We start from the raw sequence: 15,842 nt of genomic DNA, 5'->3' as shown, positions 1-15,842 counted from the left end.
AGCTGGAGTACTTGGTTTCCTTTCCATCAAACCCCTAAACCCTGCTTTTGTGATTTTTTTTTTTTCAGGCAAAAGTTTGGTATTTCACTAGCCAACCAGCAGGGGGCAATGTAGAGCACTCACCATCATTGTAGTCTTTGTGGTGTACAGACACATGGTAGCGCCTGGGATAGGTTCCGCCTTTGACTCCTTTATCATAGAGCTGGGTCTCCCGATCTGAGTAAGACAGGAGAATTACTAGACTGTGGGTGAGTCAATATGGATGAGTCACTTAAGCTCCTAGGCCTCCTGAGACTTTAGAGAGTAGTTCCAGGAAAATTACCATAGAGTTTGGCTTCCCAACTTAGAGGTATTTGTGGTCCCAAGAAGACACTCTTCCCAGCCCCTGAAGTACCTACCTAGGCTCTGTGGCACTTACCTGAGCATTCCTTTCTGTTGTCGGGGAAGCTCCTTGCTCGGGACATTTGGGATTTCCTGAAGGATGGGCTGGAAAAAAATAAAAGACTACAAAATAAATTCCAGTGCACATTTAGAGTAGCTCAGAGGGCAGAACAAAGGTATCTAGGTGGTCTCCCTTCCAAATGATGTTCAGAGAGTGAGAGGTGGAGGAAGCTGCTCTGCCTGGAGCCTGGTCTCTGGTGCTCACAACCCCACTTAACTAGCCCGAGGTCAAACAGGAGTAGCGACTATACTTAGTCTGCATTCCATGCTGGCTGTTTGTCCCCTTTCCATTCTTGGCCTTGTTCCTAATCTCCAATCTCTATAGCAGGTAAAGAACTGTAAAAACCAAACCAAATCAAATAACAACAAACCAACTTGGCCTCAGCTGTAATAATGAAAACAGTTTAAAGAAAGCAAGCTTTCTTTTCTTCTTTTTTTTGGGTTTGTTTTTTCTCTGTGTAGCCCCAGCTGTCCTGGAACTCACTCTGTAGAACAGGCTGTCCTCAAACTCAAGAGATCAGCCTGCCTCTGTCTTCTGAGTAGTGGGATTAAAGGTGTGTGCTACCACTGCCTGGCAAAGAATGTTTACTTATTTTACAGAGTGAGCTTTTCCTCATTTAATCCTCATACCTCTGTAAGGTAGGACACATAATAAAAGTAATAGCAGGTACCAGTTATTGAGTAGCTGCTGTTATTACTAGTCTTCACTGATCACCTACAGGCTAAAACTTAGACTCCTCTTTATCTGCCCAAGGACATAGCCAGGAAACAAAAGAAGCAACCTCATGACTCAGTATGCTACTCCAGTCTGTTTCTGTTACTATACTAGGCACCCTCCACTTAAACTAACATCGAATTTTAGAGATAGGGAAACCAAGAGACTAAGCTACTTTTTCAACATCCAGTTAAATCTGAATGGACCTTTGACATGCAAGTACCTTGTGTGTGTATGCATATATTATGCGGATGTACATGTGCACATGGAGGCCAGAGGTTGACAGCTGGTATCTTTCCCAATTGTTCTCCCTCTTAATTTTAGAGGCAGAGGTTCTCACTGAACCTTGAACTTTCAGATTCAGTAGTACTGGCTGGCTAGTGAGCCTCAGTTATCCTCCTGTCTCTAACTTCCCAGCACTGAGATTACAGATGTGCAGTGCTGTACCCAGCTGTTTTACTTGTGTTCTGGGAGATTGAACTCAGGTCCACATGCTTGTACAGCAAACACTTTACTAACCAAGACATCTTCCTAGTAGTCGTCCTCCAAGTATCTTTTGAGGGGGTCACAGATCAGAAATTCTCAAGATAGTTTTGGAGAGCTGCCCCCTACTTTCAAACAATTAGACTACCATCCTCCCTTGATACCCCAAAGTTTCAGATAGTCCAAAGCTAGTCAGTCCCTGTTCTGGCTGATACCTTGACCAGTGGTAGCACTTCCTGCCATATTTACTGGTACCTTTTTGTTCTCTGATTGGAGAACAAGTCCCAAAGAACCTTACATAATAATAACTACGTATGTATCCTGTGACATCTACAAGATGGTGATTAGCCACAAGATCATTACCCTCATCAACTGATCACACAATTAAACAAGGAAGGAAGTTACTCCTGTTTTCTAGCCCCAGACTATTACCTGACCCCCAATCCCCAAATGAGTTCTTAGACATAAAGAGGTGAAGGCCTGCTCCAAACACCCTCACAAGCCCAGTTATGGCACATTGGAAACTGTGGCAGGGTGAGAATTCTATTTTTCTTCCAAATTTCAATAAGTTATTGATTCTCAAGCCAAACTAGAGTAATAATGTAAAAAAAAAAAAAAAAAAAAAAAGGCAGCCTATAGTATGTGTAAAGTCAAAACACATAAAACACCGGGAACAACACAGCAAACAGTTAATAAACTGTTTTCTTCTAAGCTGTTATTAAGTTTATTTTATTGTGTACTCAAACATTCTCAGAGTGTTTGGGAAACTGAGGGCCTGTCCAAAATCCTGGGCCTATGGCGGCATCAGAGACATGGACTAGTCAATTCTACTCCTAAAACCATTCCAAAAAATGCCTTCCCCCAAACTACCCACACCTCCATACCTGTCTGCTGACTTGTCCAAGGATTGGCAGCTTCCTGACAAGGAATTTTCAGCACTGCTCAATGGATCTAGCATCTGTAAGGAAAGCCATACAATCAAACCACAGATTCCACTTAAATCCCAGCAAGTTGACCCAGGCAGAGCTAGCATGTGTCAATTATGGAAGTATCTTTGTTTCCCCATGTAGTACCACTCTCTACCTTAAGTTTGAAAGACAAGTCTCTAGGATAAAGGAAAATGCTTGGCTGGCATCCCTAGGAGCTCTGCCAATAGAGCAAAGCAGAGACACTGCCTCTCTTTTTGGCATTTTCTTGGCCCATCAACTTTAGTGCCTGGCACCTGAAATGGTGGAGTTTGGGTGGGAACATAATGCTTCTGTTTATACTCTATAACTCATAATTGACAAAGACAAGCATTACCTCATTTCACAGAGGAACACTGCAGACCAAGAAAGGTTAGGAGACATGTATCTAAACTCATAAAATAGTGAGTAGGGCTGGAGAGATGGCTCAGTCGTTAAAGGCTAGGCTCACAACCAAAAATAGTGACTGCCAAACTCCCAGTTCCTGGCTCTAAAGAAGAGGTAAGAGATACCTACATAAATTAAAATATTTTTCTAGCTTATAGTCAAATGCATTAAAAAGAATCTTCAGAATAGATTTTTTCCCCTAACCTAAAGGCTTCATCCCCCACCCCCCAGAGAGAGTGATAAGGATAGAGTACAGCCTTCAAATTCAAAATACAGTCATCTCTATATGCATGGGGGTTGGGTTCAGGTTTCCTGCTGATATCAGAGTCCATGCATGCTCTAGTCCCTTACATAAGACAATAGTAGTATTTGTAGGTCAACTACACACACATCTTCCTGTACACTTGCTATAGAGAGTTGTCAAATTATATTGTTTAGGGAATGACAAAAAAAAGAGAAGTCTGTACATGGTCAATACAGATGGTCAGTATTTTCTTACCAGGAAAGAAATCTGCAGCTGAAGGCAGTGCATGTTACTGCTCTAAATATGAAATCCCCTGGGAGTGGGAGCATAGGAGGAGGAAGAGTGTAAATGGCTTCCTACAGCTCATAGTTTGAATAGTGAACGTTAAAGAACATTCTGTAAAACCCCACATATTCTGATGTTAAATTATGTGTGTGTGTGCATGTGCACATACGAGTTCAGGAGACCACTGAGTCCAGAAGAGACACCAGATCCCCTGGAGCTAGGATTTTAGGCAGAGAGCCACCCAGTATAGGTGATGGGAACCAAACTTGGCTCTTCTACAAAAGCAGTTAGCACTTTTAACTACTATGCCTTCTTTCCAGACCACCTCCTTTTTAAAGATTTTTTTTTTTGTTTTTGTTTATGTGTTCATGTATATGTATGTGTGGGGATAGATGCCAATACCCATGGAAGTCAGTCAGAAGATAGTGTGAGATCTGCTACAGCTGGAATTACAGGCAGTTGTGAGCTGCTGACACAGGTGCTAGTAATTAAACTCAATTCCCTGAGCCATCTTTCTAGCCCCCTCTGTTGGCTATTTTATAAGTTAGAAATATTCCCTTCTTAAGTCAAATTCCAGAAATTTTGAAGAACTTAATTCTTTGCAATAAAGACAAGCTCACTGAAAAAAAAAAAGCAGAATAAAACAGAGAGGACTTACTCAGTTGACTAACCCAAAATGTAATTTTTTCCTGTATTTTTACAGACATTTTACAAAATTATTTATTATGTCTACAGTGTTCTGTCTGCATGTATGTCTGCAGGCCAGAAGAGGGCACCAGATCTCATTACAGATGGTTGTGAGCCACCATGTGGTTGCTGGGTACTGAACTCAGGACCTCTAGAAAAGAGCAGCCAGTTCTCTTAACCTCTGAGCCATCTCTCCAGCCCCCCCCCCCCAACCCAGTGTAAATTTTATTAAGTAAGTTACTGGTTAAAAAGCTGGCTATCAAAATGGGTGCGCCACTGTGGTGGACAACCAACCCTTCAACCCTTCCCTTGAATGCAAGTAGAACTGGGACTTGGTTCTAGCCAACAGGCTATAGCAGAAAGGATAGGAATGCCCATCCCCATGATTACATTATATTATAGAAGACTCCAACTTTGCCTGGGTGGTGGTGGCGCATGCTTTAAACCCAGAGGCAGGAGGATCTCTGAGTTCAAGGCCAGCCTGATCTACAAAGCTAGTTTCAGGCCAGTCAGGGCTACACAGAGAAACCCTATCCCGGAAAAAAAAAAAAAAAAAAAAAGAAGAAGAAGAAGAAGAAGAAGAAGAAGAAGAAGAAGAAGAAGAAGAAGAAGAAGAAGAAGACAATGACAACAACTCCAATTTTGTAGACTGGAACAACTGAGTCTTGGACTGGCCTTGAAGAAGGCCATGCTATGAGAAATTGATAATAAGGAACTGCAGGCAGCTTCTAGAATCTGATAGAATCCTTGAACAACCTCTAGCAAAAAAAAAAAAAAAAAAAAAAAAAAGGGTCATAGTCCTACCAAACATAAGGAACTAAATTGTGCTAAGAACTCTAAGCTCAGGAAGAAAATGCAGTTGGAGAGTACCTTGACTGTAGCCCTGTGAGACCATGAGGGAAAAAAAAAAACAAACCAGTTAAGGCATGTCTGAATTCCCCATCTAAAGACACTAAAACAATAAAGGTGTACTGTTTTAAGACCAAATTGGTGACAATTTATTATGTAACAATAGACAACTAGTGGGGTGGTGGTGGCACACGCCTTTAATCACTGTACTTGGGAAACAGAGGCAAGTGGATCTCTGTGAGTTCGAGACCAGCCTGGTCTACAACAGCTAGTTCTAGGACAGGCTTCAAAGCTACACAGGGAAACCCTGTCTCAAAAAACAAAACAAAACATAACAAATAAACAAACAAAAAAGACAATTAACACAGCTATTAGCAAAATCATGTTATTTTACCAGTCCCACAGTATAATTTACAACCCCCCCAGCCGTTTCATCAAGAAATAGCAAAATTAAAATGTAGCCAATGAAAACCACAATCTGTCAGTTCATAGTTAAAATTGCTGAATGAGAATAGGCCATTGTAATAAGTCTGCAAATAGTACATACAGTACAGCGGTGTTTTACAAGGGGCCTAGTGAGAGGACCTAAAAAGGGATATTGTTAAGTGCTCAACTAACACTAGTGAAGTTAAGAAATTTAGATAGCATCTTTGAAAAGAACTGACCTTTGGCCTTTCAAAGGAATAACCCATCTTGGGGTAGGATTGGTTTTCAAAGAACTATGGCATGTGCATCAAATTCCCTGGGTCTGTAATGTGTCACTGAGAGCAATCTTGGTCTGAACATATCATGGTACACCCCGGCCCCCCATACTCACACACTGCTCGCTGGTCTCTGGGATGAACTCGCCTTCACTGTTGATGCTTGTATAGGATCCCTGCCGGGCAATGTGCTGTTGTCGTTCGGGTACGTAACCAGGTGGAGGAGAGCTTCTGCCAGGGTTCTGGGAGCCTAGAGCACAAAAAGAAGATTTAACCACAGAGACAACATGAGGCACAAGAGGAACAGGGCCAGATAGAAGACTGGGCCCAAGGGATCAGGGATGTAATTCAGATGGTCATGGCACCAGAGCCCAGCATCTTCAGCTCCAGGAAGCAAACGACCTCCCTTCCTTACAAAGTTACTTTCAGAGATGGAATAGTACAGAACCTCAACACAAATCATGGATCAGAACTAACTCTGTGACACAAACTGGAAGTCAGCCAGCTTTTTAAAAAATGCTCTTATAGCCAGGCAGTGGTGGCTCACGCCTTTTAGTCCCAGCACTCGAGAAGCAGAGGCAGATGGCTCTCAGTGAGTTTGAGGCCAGCCTGGTCTACAGAGGGAGTTCCAGAAAAGGCTCCAAAGCTACACAGAGAAAAATCTGTCTCAAAAAAACCAAACAAACAAACAAACAAAATGCTCTTAGGACTTTGAGATAGCTCAGCGGGTAAGGGTGCTTGTCATTAAGCCTGACAACTTGAGTTCATCCCCCAAGATCCATGTGATAGAAGGAGAGAACTGACTCCTGCACATTGTCCTTAATCTTCAAACATGCCACGGCATGCTCATGTACATGTGTGTGCATACACATGATAAAAATGTTAATGTTCTCATCTATTATTCATAATGTCACTTCTCTTGATAATATCATATCTTCCTCTTTCTCTCTTTTGGGCAAGATCACAAGTGAATGCCTAAAATCCTGAATAATAGCAAACCCAAAGCATGTATATCTATGACAAAAATTTAATGTTTAAATTATGTTTAATAAGAGATTAACAATAACTAGCTTAGCAAGACAGTGCACTCCTATAATCTCAGGACTCAGGAGATAGGAACAGAGAGACTGATCTCCAAACTAGCATAAGCTATATATATAAAACAAGACCCTTCAAAACAAAAGACACCCCCCCCAAAAAAAAAAACCCACAAGGGCTAAGGATGTAGCTCAGTTGAAGAACACTTGCCTAGCTATGGAAGCCTCTGTGTTTGATCCCTAGCACTACACATTGCAAAGCAAACAATGAAAATTCAAAACTAATAAAGTAGAACTATAACAAAATACTGCAATAACATTATCAGCATCAATACTCTTTAGAGCCATTAGGTCAAAAATGGGTTACTTGAATGCAAGCACTAATAATGCAATACAATCTGATAATTGGGATAGTCACTGAGTGACAAATGGGCCAACTGCAAATGTATCATGGACACATAGGACAAAGGCATGATTCACATTCAAGGTAATAATGGTGTAAGATTTTATCCTGATACTTGAAGCACAATTTAAAACTTATTGTTGGGCCCAGATAGATGGCTCAGCAGTTAAAAGTCCACACTGCTCTTGCAGAGGACCAGAGCTGGATCCCCCAGCATCCACGTTGGGTAGCTCATAATTGCCTGTAACCCCAACACCAAGAGAATCTGATGCTTCTGACCTCAGCTGGCACCAGCACACACATACATATCTACACACAGATCCACACATATACACACAATTATATATAAAATACATCTTAAAAATAAAATTAAATAAAATGCCCAAGCCAGGCAGTGGTGGCGCACACCTTTAATCCCAGCACTTGGAAGGCAGAGGCAGGCAGACCTCTGTAAGTTCGAGGCCAGCCCGGTCTACAGAGTGAGTTCCAGTACAGCCAGGGCCGCACAGAGAAACCCTGCCTTAAACAAACAAACAAACCCAAAAACAACATCAGCAACAACAAAAAAACACAGAACGAGAGCCAGGACAGGCTCCAAAGCTACACAGAGAAACCCTGTCTCAAAAACAAAAACAAACAAAACAAAACAAAACAAAACCAACAACAAAAAACAACCCCAAAAGAAACAAAAGCCAGGCTGAGTATGGTATTTTACCTCTTTAATCCCAGGCATATCTCTTATAAATTCCAGGTCAGCCTTGTCTACATAGTAAGTTCCAGGCCAGCCAATGCTACACAGTGAGACCCTATCTCAAAAAAAATTAAAAAATAAAGCTCACTGTATGTTATAGTTTGAATAAGAATGGCTCCCACACATGCATATATTTGAATGCTTGGTCCCCAGTTAATGGAACTGTTTTGGGAAGGACTAGGGGGTGTGCCCTTGTTGCAGGTGTGTCAATGGGGGTAGGCTTTGAAACCTTTGACATTTTAAAACCCAGCTTTAGTCTGTCTCTCTTTCTTCCTTCCCTCCCTCCCTCCCTCCCTTCCTCCCTTCCTCTCCCTTGTGCTCATGGATCAAATGTAAGCTCCCACCTACTATTCCAATTCCACGTCTGCCTGTCACTGTACTACCTACCATGATGCTCATGGACTCACCCTCTGATACTGCGTCTTATAAACTGCCTTGGTGATAGGGTCTCTTCACAGCAATAAAAAAGTAATCAAGACACTGTATTTCTGATTTCTTTCTTTTTTTTCTTTTTTAACTCTCAAAACGGGGTCTCACTACATAGACCTGGCTGGCCCTGTTATAATAAAGCGAGTGGGAACCTTGGTGGATTCCATGGCAGGCAAGGTTGGGGGACAAACATGCCAGGCAGACAGAGCTTAGTGAGAAGTTTTATTAGAAAGGGAAAGAGGGGGAAGGAAAGAGAAAAGAAGTAAAGAGACAGAGAGAGGACAGAAGAGAAGAGGGAGACAGGAAAAGTCCTGTCTTCCCCAGGGGAACAGCAGGAAAGAGAGATTGTAAGTAGGCAAGGGTCTTTCTTTTAAAGGGGTCCTTTGCACTTATGTGCAGACTACATAGTGATGTAGTAGTCATGGAACCCTGGGCTGACCAGGGTACTGTCTGAGTGCATTCTGCCAGGTGACAGGGGCAGGCCAGCATAATGCCTGAATCCTTACAGGCCTTGAACTTGAAGATCTACCTTCCTCTGCCTCCCAAGTTATGGGATTAAAGGTGTGTACCACCACACCCCAGCTTGATTTCTTCATTTAATATTTTCTGACTGAGCCAGATGTGGAGGACCATGCCTATTGTTTACCTGCTCTGGAGGCTGAGGTAGGAAGATCAATTGAGTTTAGGAGTTTGAAGCCAGCCTGGGCATAAATATATTTTTTTAAAAGATTATTTATTGTATATAGTGTTCTGCCTGCACAACAGAAGAGGGGACTGGAACACATTATAGATGTTTGTGAGCCACCATGTGGTTGCTGGGAATTGAACTCAGGACCTCTGACCATCTCTCTAGCCCACAAATTAAAAGAGAGAGAGAAAAAAAAAAAACAGAGCCAGACCTCATGGCACATGCCTATCTATATAATCCTTGCACCTGGGAAGTAGAGGCAGGAAGATCAAGACCATCTTCTGCTACATAGTGAGTTCAAAGCCAGCCTGGGATATAAGAGACCATGAATAAAACAAACATTAAATTCTGGATAGTTGACTGCTGGTAACTGAAACTGTGAAAATAACTATAAATAGGAAGTCCTATGCATTAGTTTATCAGCTTAGTTCTCTGGAGCTTTGGGCCCCCAACATTTTGAAGCTGGCATCCAGGAAAAGCTAAATGGATATACCTGGACATATGTCCCAGGGGCTCTGTTCCTTCAACCAGTACCTTCTTTAACTGTATCAGGTAAGAAGACACTCTGAGCTAGGCATGGTGGCACATATCTATCTATAATCCCAGCACTCAGGTGGTTGAGGCAATACTGGCCTCAGTGAAGACATTCTGACCAGAGACAAGAGACTGTCTCTCTCACTGCTACATAATTCCACAATTCCTGACTATTATGAGTAACATTATGTTGCTCTTAATTAGAAGTTTCCTTTTCATTTGATTTTCAGCAGTTTGCAAAAGACCTTTGCAAACATTCTCTGGGTAACTCTGAGGCACTCTGCAATGTATTTTTACATTGTTACTTAAGAAGAAAAAACAGTCTTTAGAAGGTTCAAGAAACTATTAACAGGACCAGTCAACAGGCAAAAATATTTGCTACTAGGCCTCACAATCCTCAGGACCTACATGGTCTAAAGAGAGAACTTACTATAACAAGCTGTTCCCTGGCCTTCTTATGTGCTCCCTTAGCCCTTTTCCTATTAGGGGAGAACATATTTACCCTATCATGAAGAAAGCCAAAACCATAATAACCCTGTCCTCTCTTATACCCTCTACCTCACCCTTACAACCCAGAAATCCTCAGACAGCACAAATGGCAAAGTACCAGCCCTTAGCAAACTACTTCCCAGTCTAGTTCAGGACTATTGAATTAGATTTTCTGCGATAGAACTCTGCAGGCAAGATGTTCTGTGGAAATGGCTAAGAAAGAGAACAAGTTTAGTAGCTAGAGGTGTGGAGAACCTGATTCATTCTACTCTGGAAAATGTGACTACACAATGGCAACTTCCCTCTTTCCTGAAAGAAACCAGTTTCAGAAGGAAAATTTAAGATATACATTGTTTTAACTTTGTATATAGTTCACTCAGCCTGTGCTCCAGGACAGACGGTAGGTACACCTATACTCCAAGGGTTGCCGAAAGTCTGGCTGAGGTACTTTTCATACCCCAAGAGAATATATTGGACATAAACAGATGGGCCTTAGCAAAACTTTCTCAACTAGGGAAAGAGAAAAATACTTGACAAAACAAGAACAAAAACAGTGTAATAGGCTGGTGCTTGAAAGTTGGTGGAGCTTTTGTTGTTGAGATAGGGGTTCACTATGTAATTCTGGCTGGCCTGAAAGACCAGGGTGGCCTTGAACTCAGAGATCCACCTGCTTCTGCCTCTCAAATGATAGGATTAAAGGAATACACTACCATGCCTGGGGGAAACCATGTTTTTTGTTTGTTTTGTTTTGTTTGTTTGCTTGAGATAGTGCTACATACACCAGGCTAGACTTGAGCTCATCCTCCTCTCTCCATCTCCTGAGTGCTGGGATGACAGGAGTCTCACATCTGGTGTTTGACAGCATCTAAGGAGTTTAAATTATTCCCAGCATTCTTTAAGAGACAGAGTTCTGGCTGGGTGATAGTGGTGCACACCTGTGATCCCAGCACTCCAGGAGGCAGAGGCAGGTGGATCTCTGAGTTCAAGGAAAGCCTGGTCTACAAAGCTACACAGAGAAACCCTGTCTAGAAAAACCAAAAAGAGAGAGAGGAGAGAGAAGGAGAAGAGGGAGAGGGAGAAGGAGGAAGAGAGAGAGGGAGAGATAGGGAGAGAGGGAGAGAGAGAGAGAGAGAGAGGGAGAGAGGGAGGGAGAGAGAGAGAGAGAGAGAGAGAGAGAGAGAGAGAGAGAGAGAGAGAGAGGATGAAAGGATCTTCACTCCTCTGAATGACGTCAGTTGCTCCAACCAACATATGGTTCATTCAGACGTGCTGAAGAAATGGGATGAATTTACCACCAAGAATACTTCCAATTGATTCATGGAGGCACTAACCTCAGGACATAGTCTCAGATGAGAAGACTGACATAAAGCTGTAAAATCATCCTGAAAATAGGCAAAGAATTTTGTGGATTGCTTGTCTCAACATCTCACTCATAGAGTGAAAGCTAGCAGTTCTGAAGTTAGTCAGTCAGCCCTGAGCCATGGCACTGAGGTGACCTCAACAGCCTGCAGGAGACAGTCTATCCAGGTATTTAAAGCTCTACAGGAAACTGAAGCTGCTCTGAGTATAAATTTAGGGGGACTATGCTGTGAATTCACAGAACAATAAAATCAGTTAAGATGACCCCCACCACTTCTTTCTTGTGTATCTGAACCTAGAAATCTGCTTTTCTTTTTTCTTTCTTTTTTGGTTTTTCAAGACAGGTTTTCTCTGTGTAGCTTTGGAGCCTATCCTGGCACTCGCTCTGGAGACCAGGCTGCCCTTGAACTCAGAGAGATCTGCCTGCCTTTGCCTCCCGAGTGCTGGGATTAAAGGCGTGTGCCACCAACGCCCGGCGAAATCTGCTTTTCTTAACTCTCTCACTGGTTCCATAATCAGGAATTTCACATTGAATCTCTTCTCCCTGTAACAAGATAGAGCAGCTCTTTTCTAGCATTTTAACCTACGATGCTCTGGAGTATGATATTATAATTTTACCTAGGACATTTTAAAAATGTCTCTTAAAAGGGGTTAGAAAGAAAAATTCTTTCTTATTGATATTTGACACAGTCTAAATCATTCCTTCTACTACTAGCTCATTGAATTCTCTCTTGCTTTTGCAGTTGGGATAAATCTAGCACACATGAGGCCACTGAGGCAGACACAGGAGGACCTGGGGAAAGAGCAACAGTTTTCTGGGCTTTTATTTGCAGCCAGAGACTTTCACTTTTTCCAATCCACACTATGGCCTACAGAAAGCCAGCTTTGTTATCTGATGGGCAACATGCCAGGGGCTATTGTGCACAGACCCACTGCCTGGAGCAGGAAAGGGAAGTCTCCCCAGACCAGTGACTATCAGAGGAAGCAAATGGAAACACCAGGAGGTGGCATAACTGTTCCAGGATATTTTCAGTTTTGTTTTTATCTTCATTTCAAAAAGTCAACTGCACATCAGCAGCTGAGAACAAGTGAGGTAAGGAGCTGCACAGGCCAGGATGATGTTGAATGGACTACAAGACTTGATGGTCACATAATGACTAGCAATGACCAGGAGTGAGCCAGAAGGCACAAAGCTCTGCTACCAAAGTACAACTGATTCCGTAGGTCTTAGAGGGTCCTGGAGGGCAAGGGGGAAGGGTCTCCCATGGGACATCTTTTCCTGATCCTCCAGAGGCTGATTGTGCTGTTCTAGTCACATCAAGGGGCCCAGGCCAGCACCACAGAAGAGCCAGCCTATCTGTCACTTCCTCTGAAGGTATTCTAAGTGGAAAGAGAAGCCCAGGTTAATAAGCAGGAACTGTTAAAGTTCTTCCTACATTATGTTACTCTGCTAGCTTCTCTAATTCAGAGAAGATGTGTGCAGAAATAAACTGTCACCCCAGAGTATGGGAGATTCTTTGCTTGTGCTGTGACTGAAATGCAGACTCTCACTCTACTCAGAGAGGCTTTATCAGGAAGTTGATGCAGTCAGGAAGTTGCCTCCACAGGGAGTTCTAGGGCTTTGGGTCAGTGTTAATGTGCAGGTCACTGCAAGTACAAAGAGATATTTCTAAATCCTTTTCTTTCTTAGGGGACAGAGGAGACAGGAGCATAATCAAATCTTTCTTCTTCTTCTTCTTGAACAGAAAAGTGTAAGCAACATTTCCTGAGCTGCTCACACGGGGGAAGGCTGTGCAAAAATACTTCCCAGTCTTTTTATCCCACAGGACTGACAACAACCTATCTTTCAATTTTGAAGCAGCCACCACCACCATATACTTTATAATCTTATCTAGTATTGCAGGAGAATTTGCTGTTAGGAGAAAAGAACCTCTGGAATGAAGGAATGTAACCATTTTACTCTCTCAATGTGTATTACTACCAACTACCTCTACTATCATGTTTTTTATTTTCAAACTTGTTCCAGGATGTCAGGTAGTGGTGGAGCACACCTTTAATCCCAGCACTTGGGAAGCAGAGGCAGGCTCTGTTAGTTTGAAGCCAGCCTGGCCTAAAGAGCGAGTGCCAGGACAGGCTCCAAAAGCTACACAGAGAAACCCTGTCTTGAAAAACCAAAAACAACCTTGTCCCAGGATTAGACGTTTATACTATGCATGGTGTTTTGACTTTTCTACTACCACCTATTGCTATAATAAAAGATTTCAGTGTTGTCCTGCCCCCCCCCCCATTTGAATTCATCCTCCTCTTGGCGGTACCGGCTTCTCTCCTTTTCACAGCATTCTAGTCCTAGACTCCATGAAGGACCCCTGCTGAAGCCCACTCAACTAGGGTCTATTTACTTACCCATTCTTTTTCAGCTTATTCCTCTCTTTATTACTTGCTGAGATCTCTAAAGATATTCTGACCATATATGTATATTCACCCTTCTCCCTTAAGCCATTAGCTTTCACCAAACACCTTAGAAAGATTGATTGCCTCCACTCATCTTCAGGGTTGTAGCCTGGTCTACTCACCATAGGATTAAAGTGGAAAGACAAGAAAGATGGTGTAGCTCAGGGAGAACACTTGGTTAGTATGCTTGGAGTCTTGGGGTCAATCCTCTATATTGGGGGAGGCAAAGGAACTTGAGATACACTGGAACAAAGGAATTAGAATGTACCTTCTATAAATACATTAGTTGAGGCTTGGCTACATAGTTTCAAGGTACCACCCAGCAGATTATGGAAGAATGGTGCTTGAGTTCAGACTCAAAGGTGGTAGAATTTTCATAGGCAGATAGAAAGGATACCTTCATATAGGGGAAATTCCATCTGTCTCTCTGGTGATCTCTCTACAAGGCTATTAACTCTTTGGGGTAAATGCATTATCAAGGAATTTTTTTGTTGTTTTTGAGTCAGGGTCTCACACTGCAGCTTTTGACTAAACTAATGACAATCCTACCTCAATGTCCTGAATGCTGGGAATATCTAGGCAGGAATCACTATATCCACCACGATTTTCTGTTGTTTTTAACATGAACTAGTTTGAAAATGATGGAATTCTAGGTATGTTTATTATGATGGAAAAAAATAAAGGTTAAAATATTTTGTAGCTATTTCAAGTATTTCAAGAACTGTCATATAAAATTTTAAGCCATGTTATCTGAGTTGCTGAAGGCAAACTTACAAAGATAAATAGGTAAACTAAGAAAAGGCAGACTTTCAACTCAGTGTGAGGAAGAATATCAAGTAAAGATTTCTATAACTGGACTGGGGTACCTTGTACTGTTCCATCTATACAAATGCTGTGGTGGAAGCTGAATTCCCTCTATGCTGCAGTTTTTCAACCACTCACAGGTCTGTGACTAAGGGAGAAGACCCAAACAGGAGGCTGAACTGTTAGAGTTGACTGACTTCCACTTCTCCTTTGACCCCATTTCTACAACAGGATTTTCTTAGTCGTCCGTGCCTTTGAATCTTTGTCTCTTCCTGTCTCCCTCTACCTCTAGAAAGCTTTACACTGGACCAGCTTACAGTAAGCATCCAGACATCTGGGGATGAAAATGACAATTGTACCTCTTACCCTTCTTAATCTGGTTCATGGTATTGGTCTCTTCCTCATACTTTAATTTCCCTTCTACTTCTCCAGTCACTTCTTTCCTATGTCCTCTGGCAGGTTGTCCCCCTTTCTTCTTCTGCCTAATATGGGTCAGATTCCTAAAGCTGTCTTTGACTCCTTCTCCTTCTATAATCTCTGTACACATACTTTCCTCTGGGCCCATGGTTTCAACTTGATAATACCAATACCCCATTCTTTATGTTCCTTCTAGCTTTGACTTTCTCCTCTCTGAGCTACAGACCTGTGAATATTTGCAGTGCTAGGAATCCAAACCAGGGCTTCATGTTTATGAGGCATGCACTTACCAATTGAGCTGTATCTCCAGCCTCAAGACCATGTATCTAACTGCCCATTTGATAGCTCTACTCCACTGTCTCAAACACATTTAAAATTCAACATGACATAACATTAGGTCTGTCTCTTGCCAGCACCCAAAACCAGATTCTCTTCTAGTAATGGCCTTAATGAAAGGCATTTTCTTAGTTCCACAATCTTCCTTCAATACCTGAAAATTCAATCCAATGCCATAACAGCCTGTGGTATATTTTGATTATGATCTAACAAATAAAACTTGCCTATAGATCAGATTGCAAAGCTAGCCACACTAGTTAGCCATAGAGGTCAGGCAGTGGTGGCATACACCTTTAATCCCAGCGCTCGGTAGATGGAGGCAGATGGATCTTTGTGAGTTCAAGGCCACCCTGGGCTATCAGTCTAAAAGAGCAACAGAGCTCACAC

The 15,842-nt window shown here is 42.3% G+C and overlaps 1 protein-coding gene across 4 annotated transcripts in view; it reads right to left on the bottom strand.

Annotated features, from left to right (window-relative positions):
- Positions 1-15,842, bottom strand: part of Map3k3 (mitogen-activated protein kinase kinase kinase 3) — a 73,800-nt gene that overhangs the window by 7,842 nt on the left and 50,116 nt on the right. For all 4 annotated transcript variants that reach the window (XM_027427841.2, XM_027427838.2, XM_027427840.1 and 1 more), the window contains 4 exons: positions 5,874-6,007; positions 2,524-2,597; positions 419-486; positions 124-216 (listed from right to left, as the gene is read on the bottom strand). In XM_027427841.2, the coding sequence (XP_027283642.1) occupies positions 124-216; positions 419-486; positions 2,524-2,597; positions 5,874-6,007 (369 nt within the window). The remainder of the gene's footprint in view (positions 1-123; positions 217-418; positions 487-2,523; positions 2,598-5,873; positions 6,008-15,842) is intronic.

Source organism: Cricetulus griseus, chromosome 7, assembly GCF_003668045.3.
Source record: "Cricetulus griseus strain 17A/GY chromosome 7, alternate assembly CriGri-PICRH-1.0, whole genome shotgun sequence".
Lineage (NCBI taxonomy): Eukaryota > Metazoa > Chordata > Mammalia > Rodentia > Cricetidae > Cricetulus > Cricetulus griseus.
The sequence above is the reverse complement of the archived record's forward strand: the minus strand, read 5'-3'. Positions and strand labels throughout refer to the sequence as shown.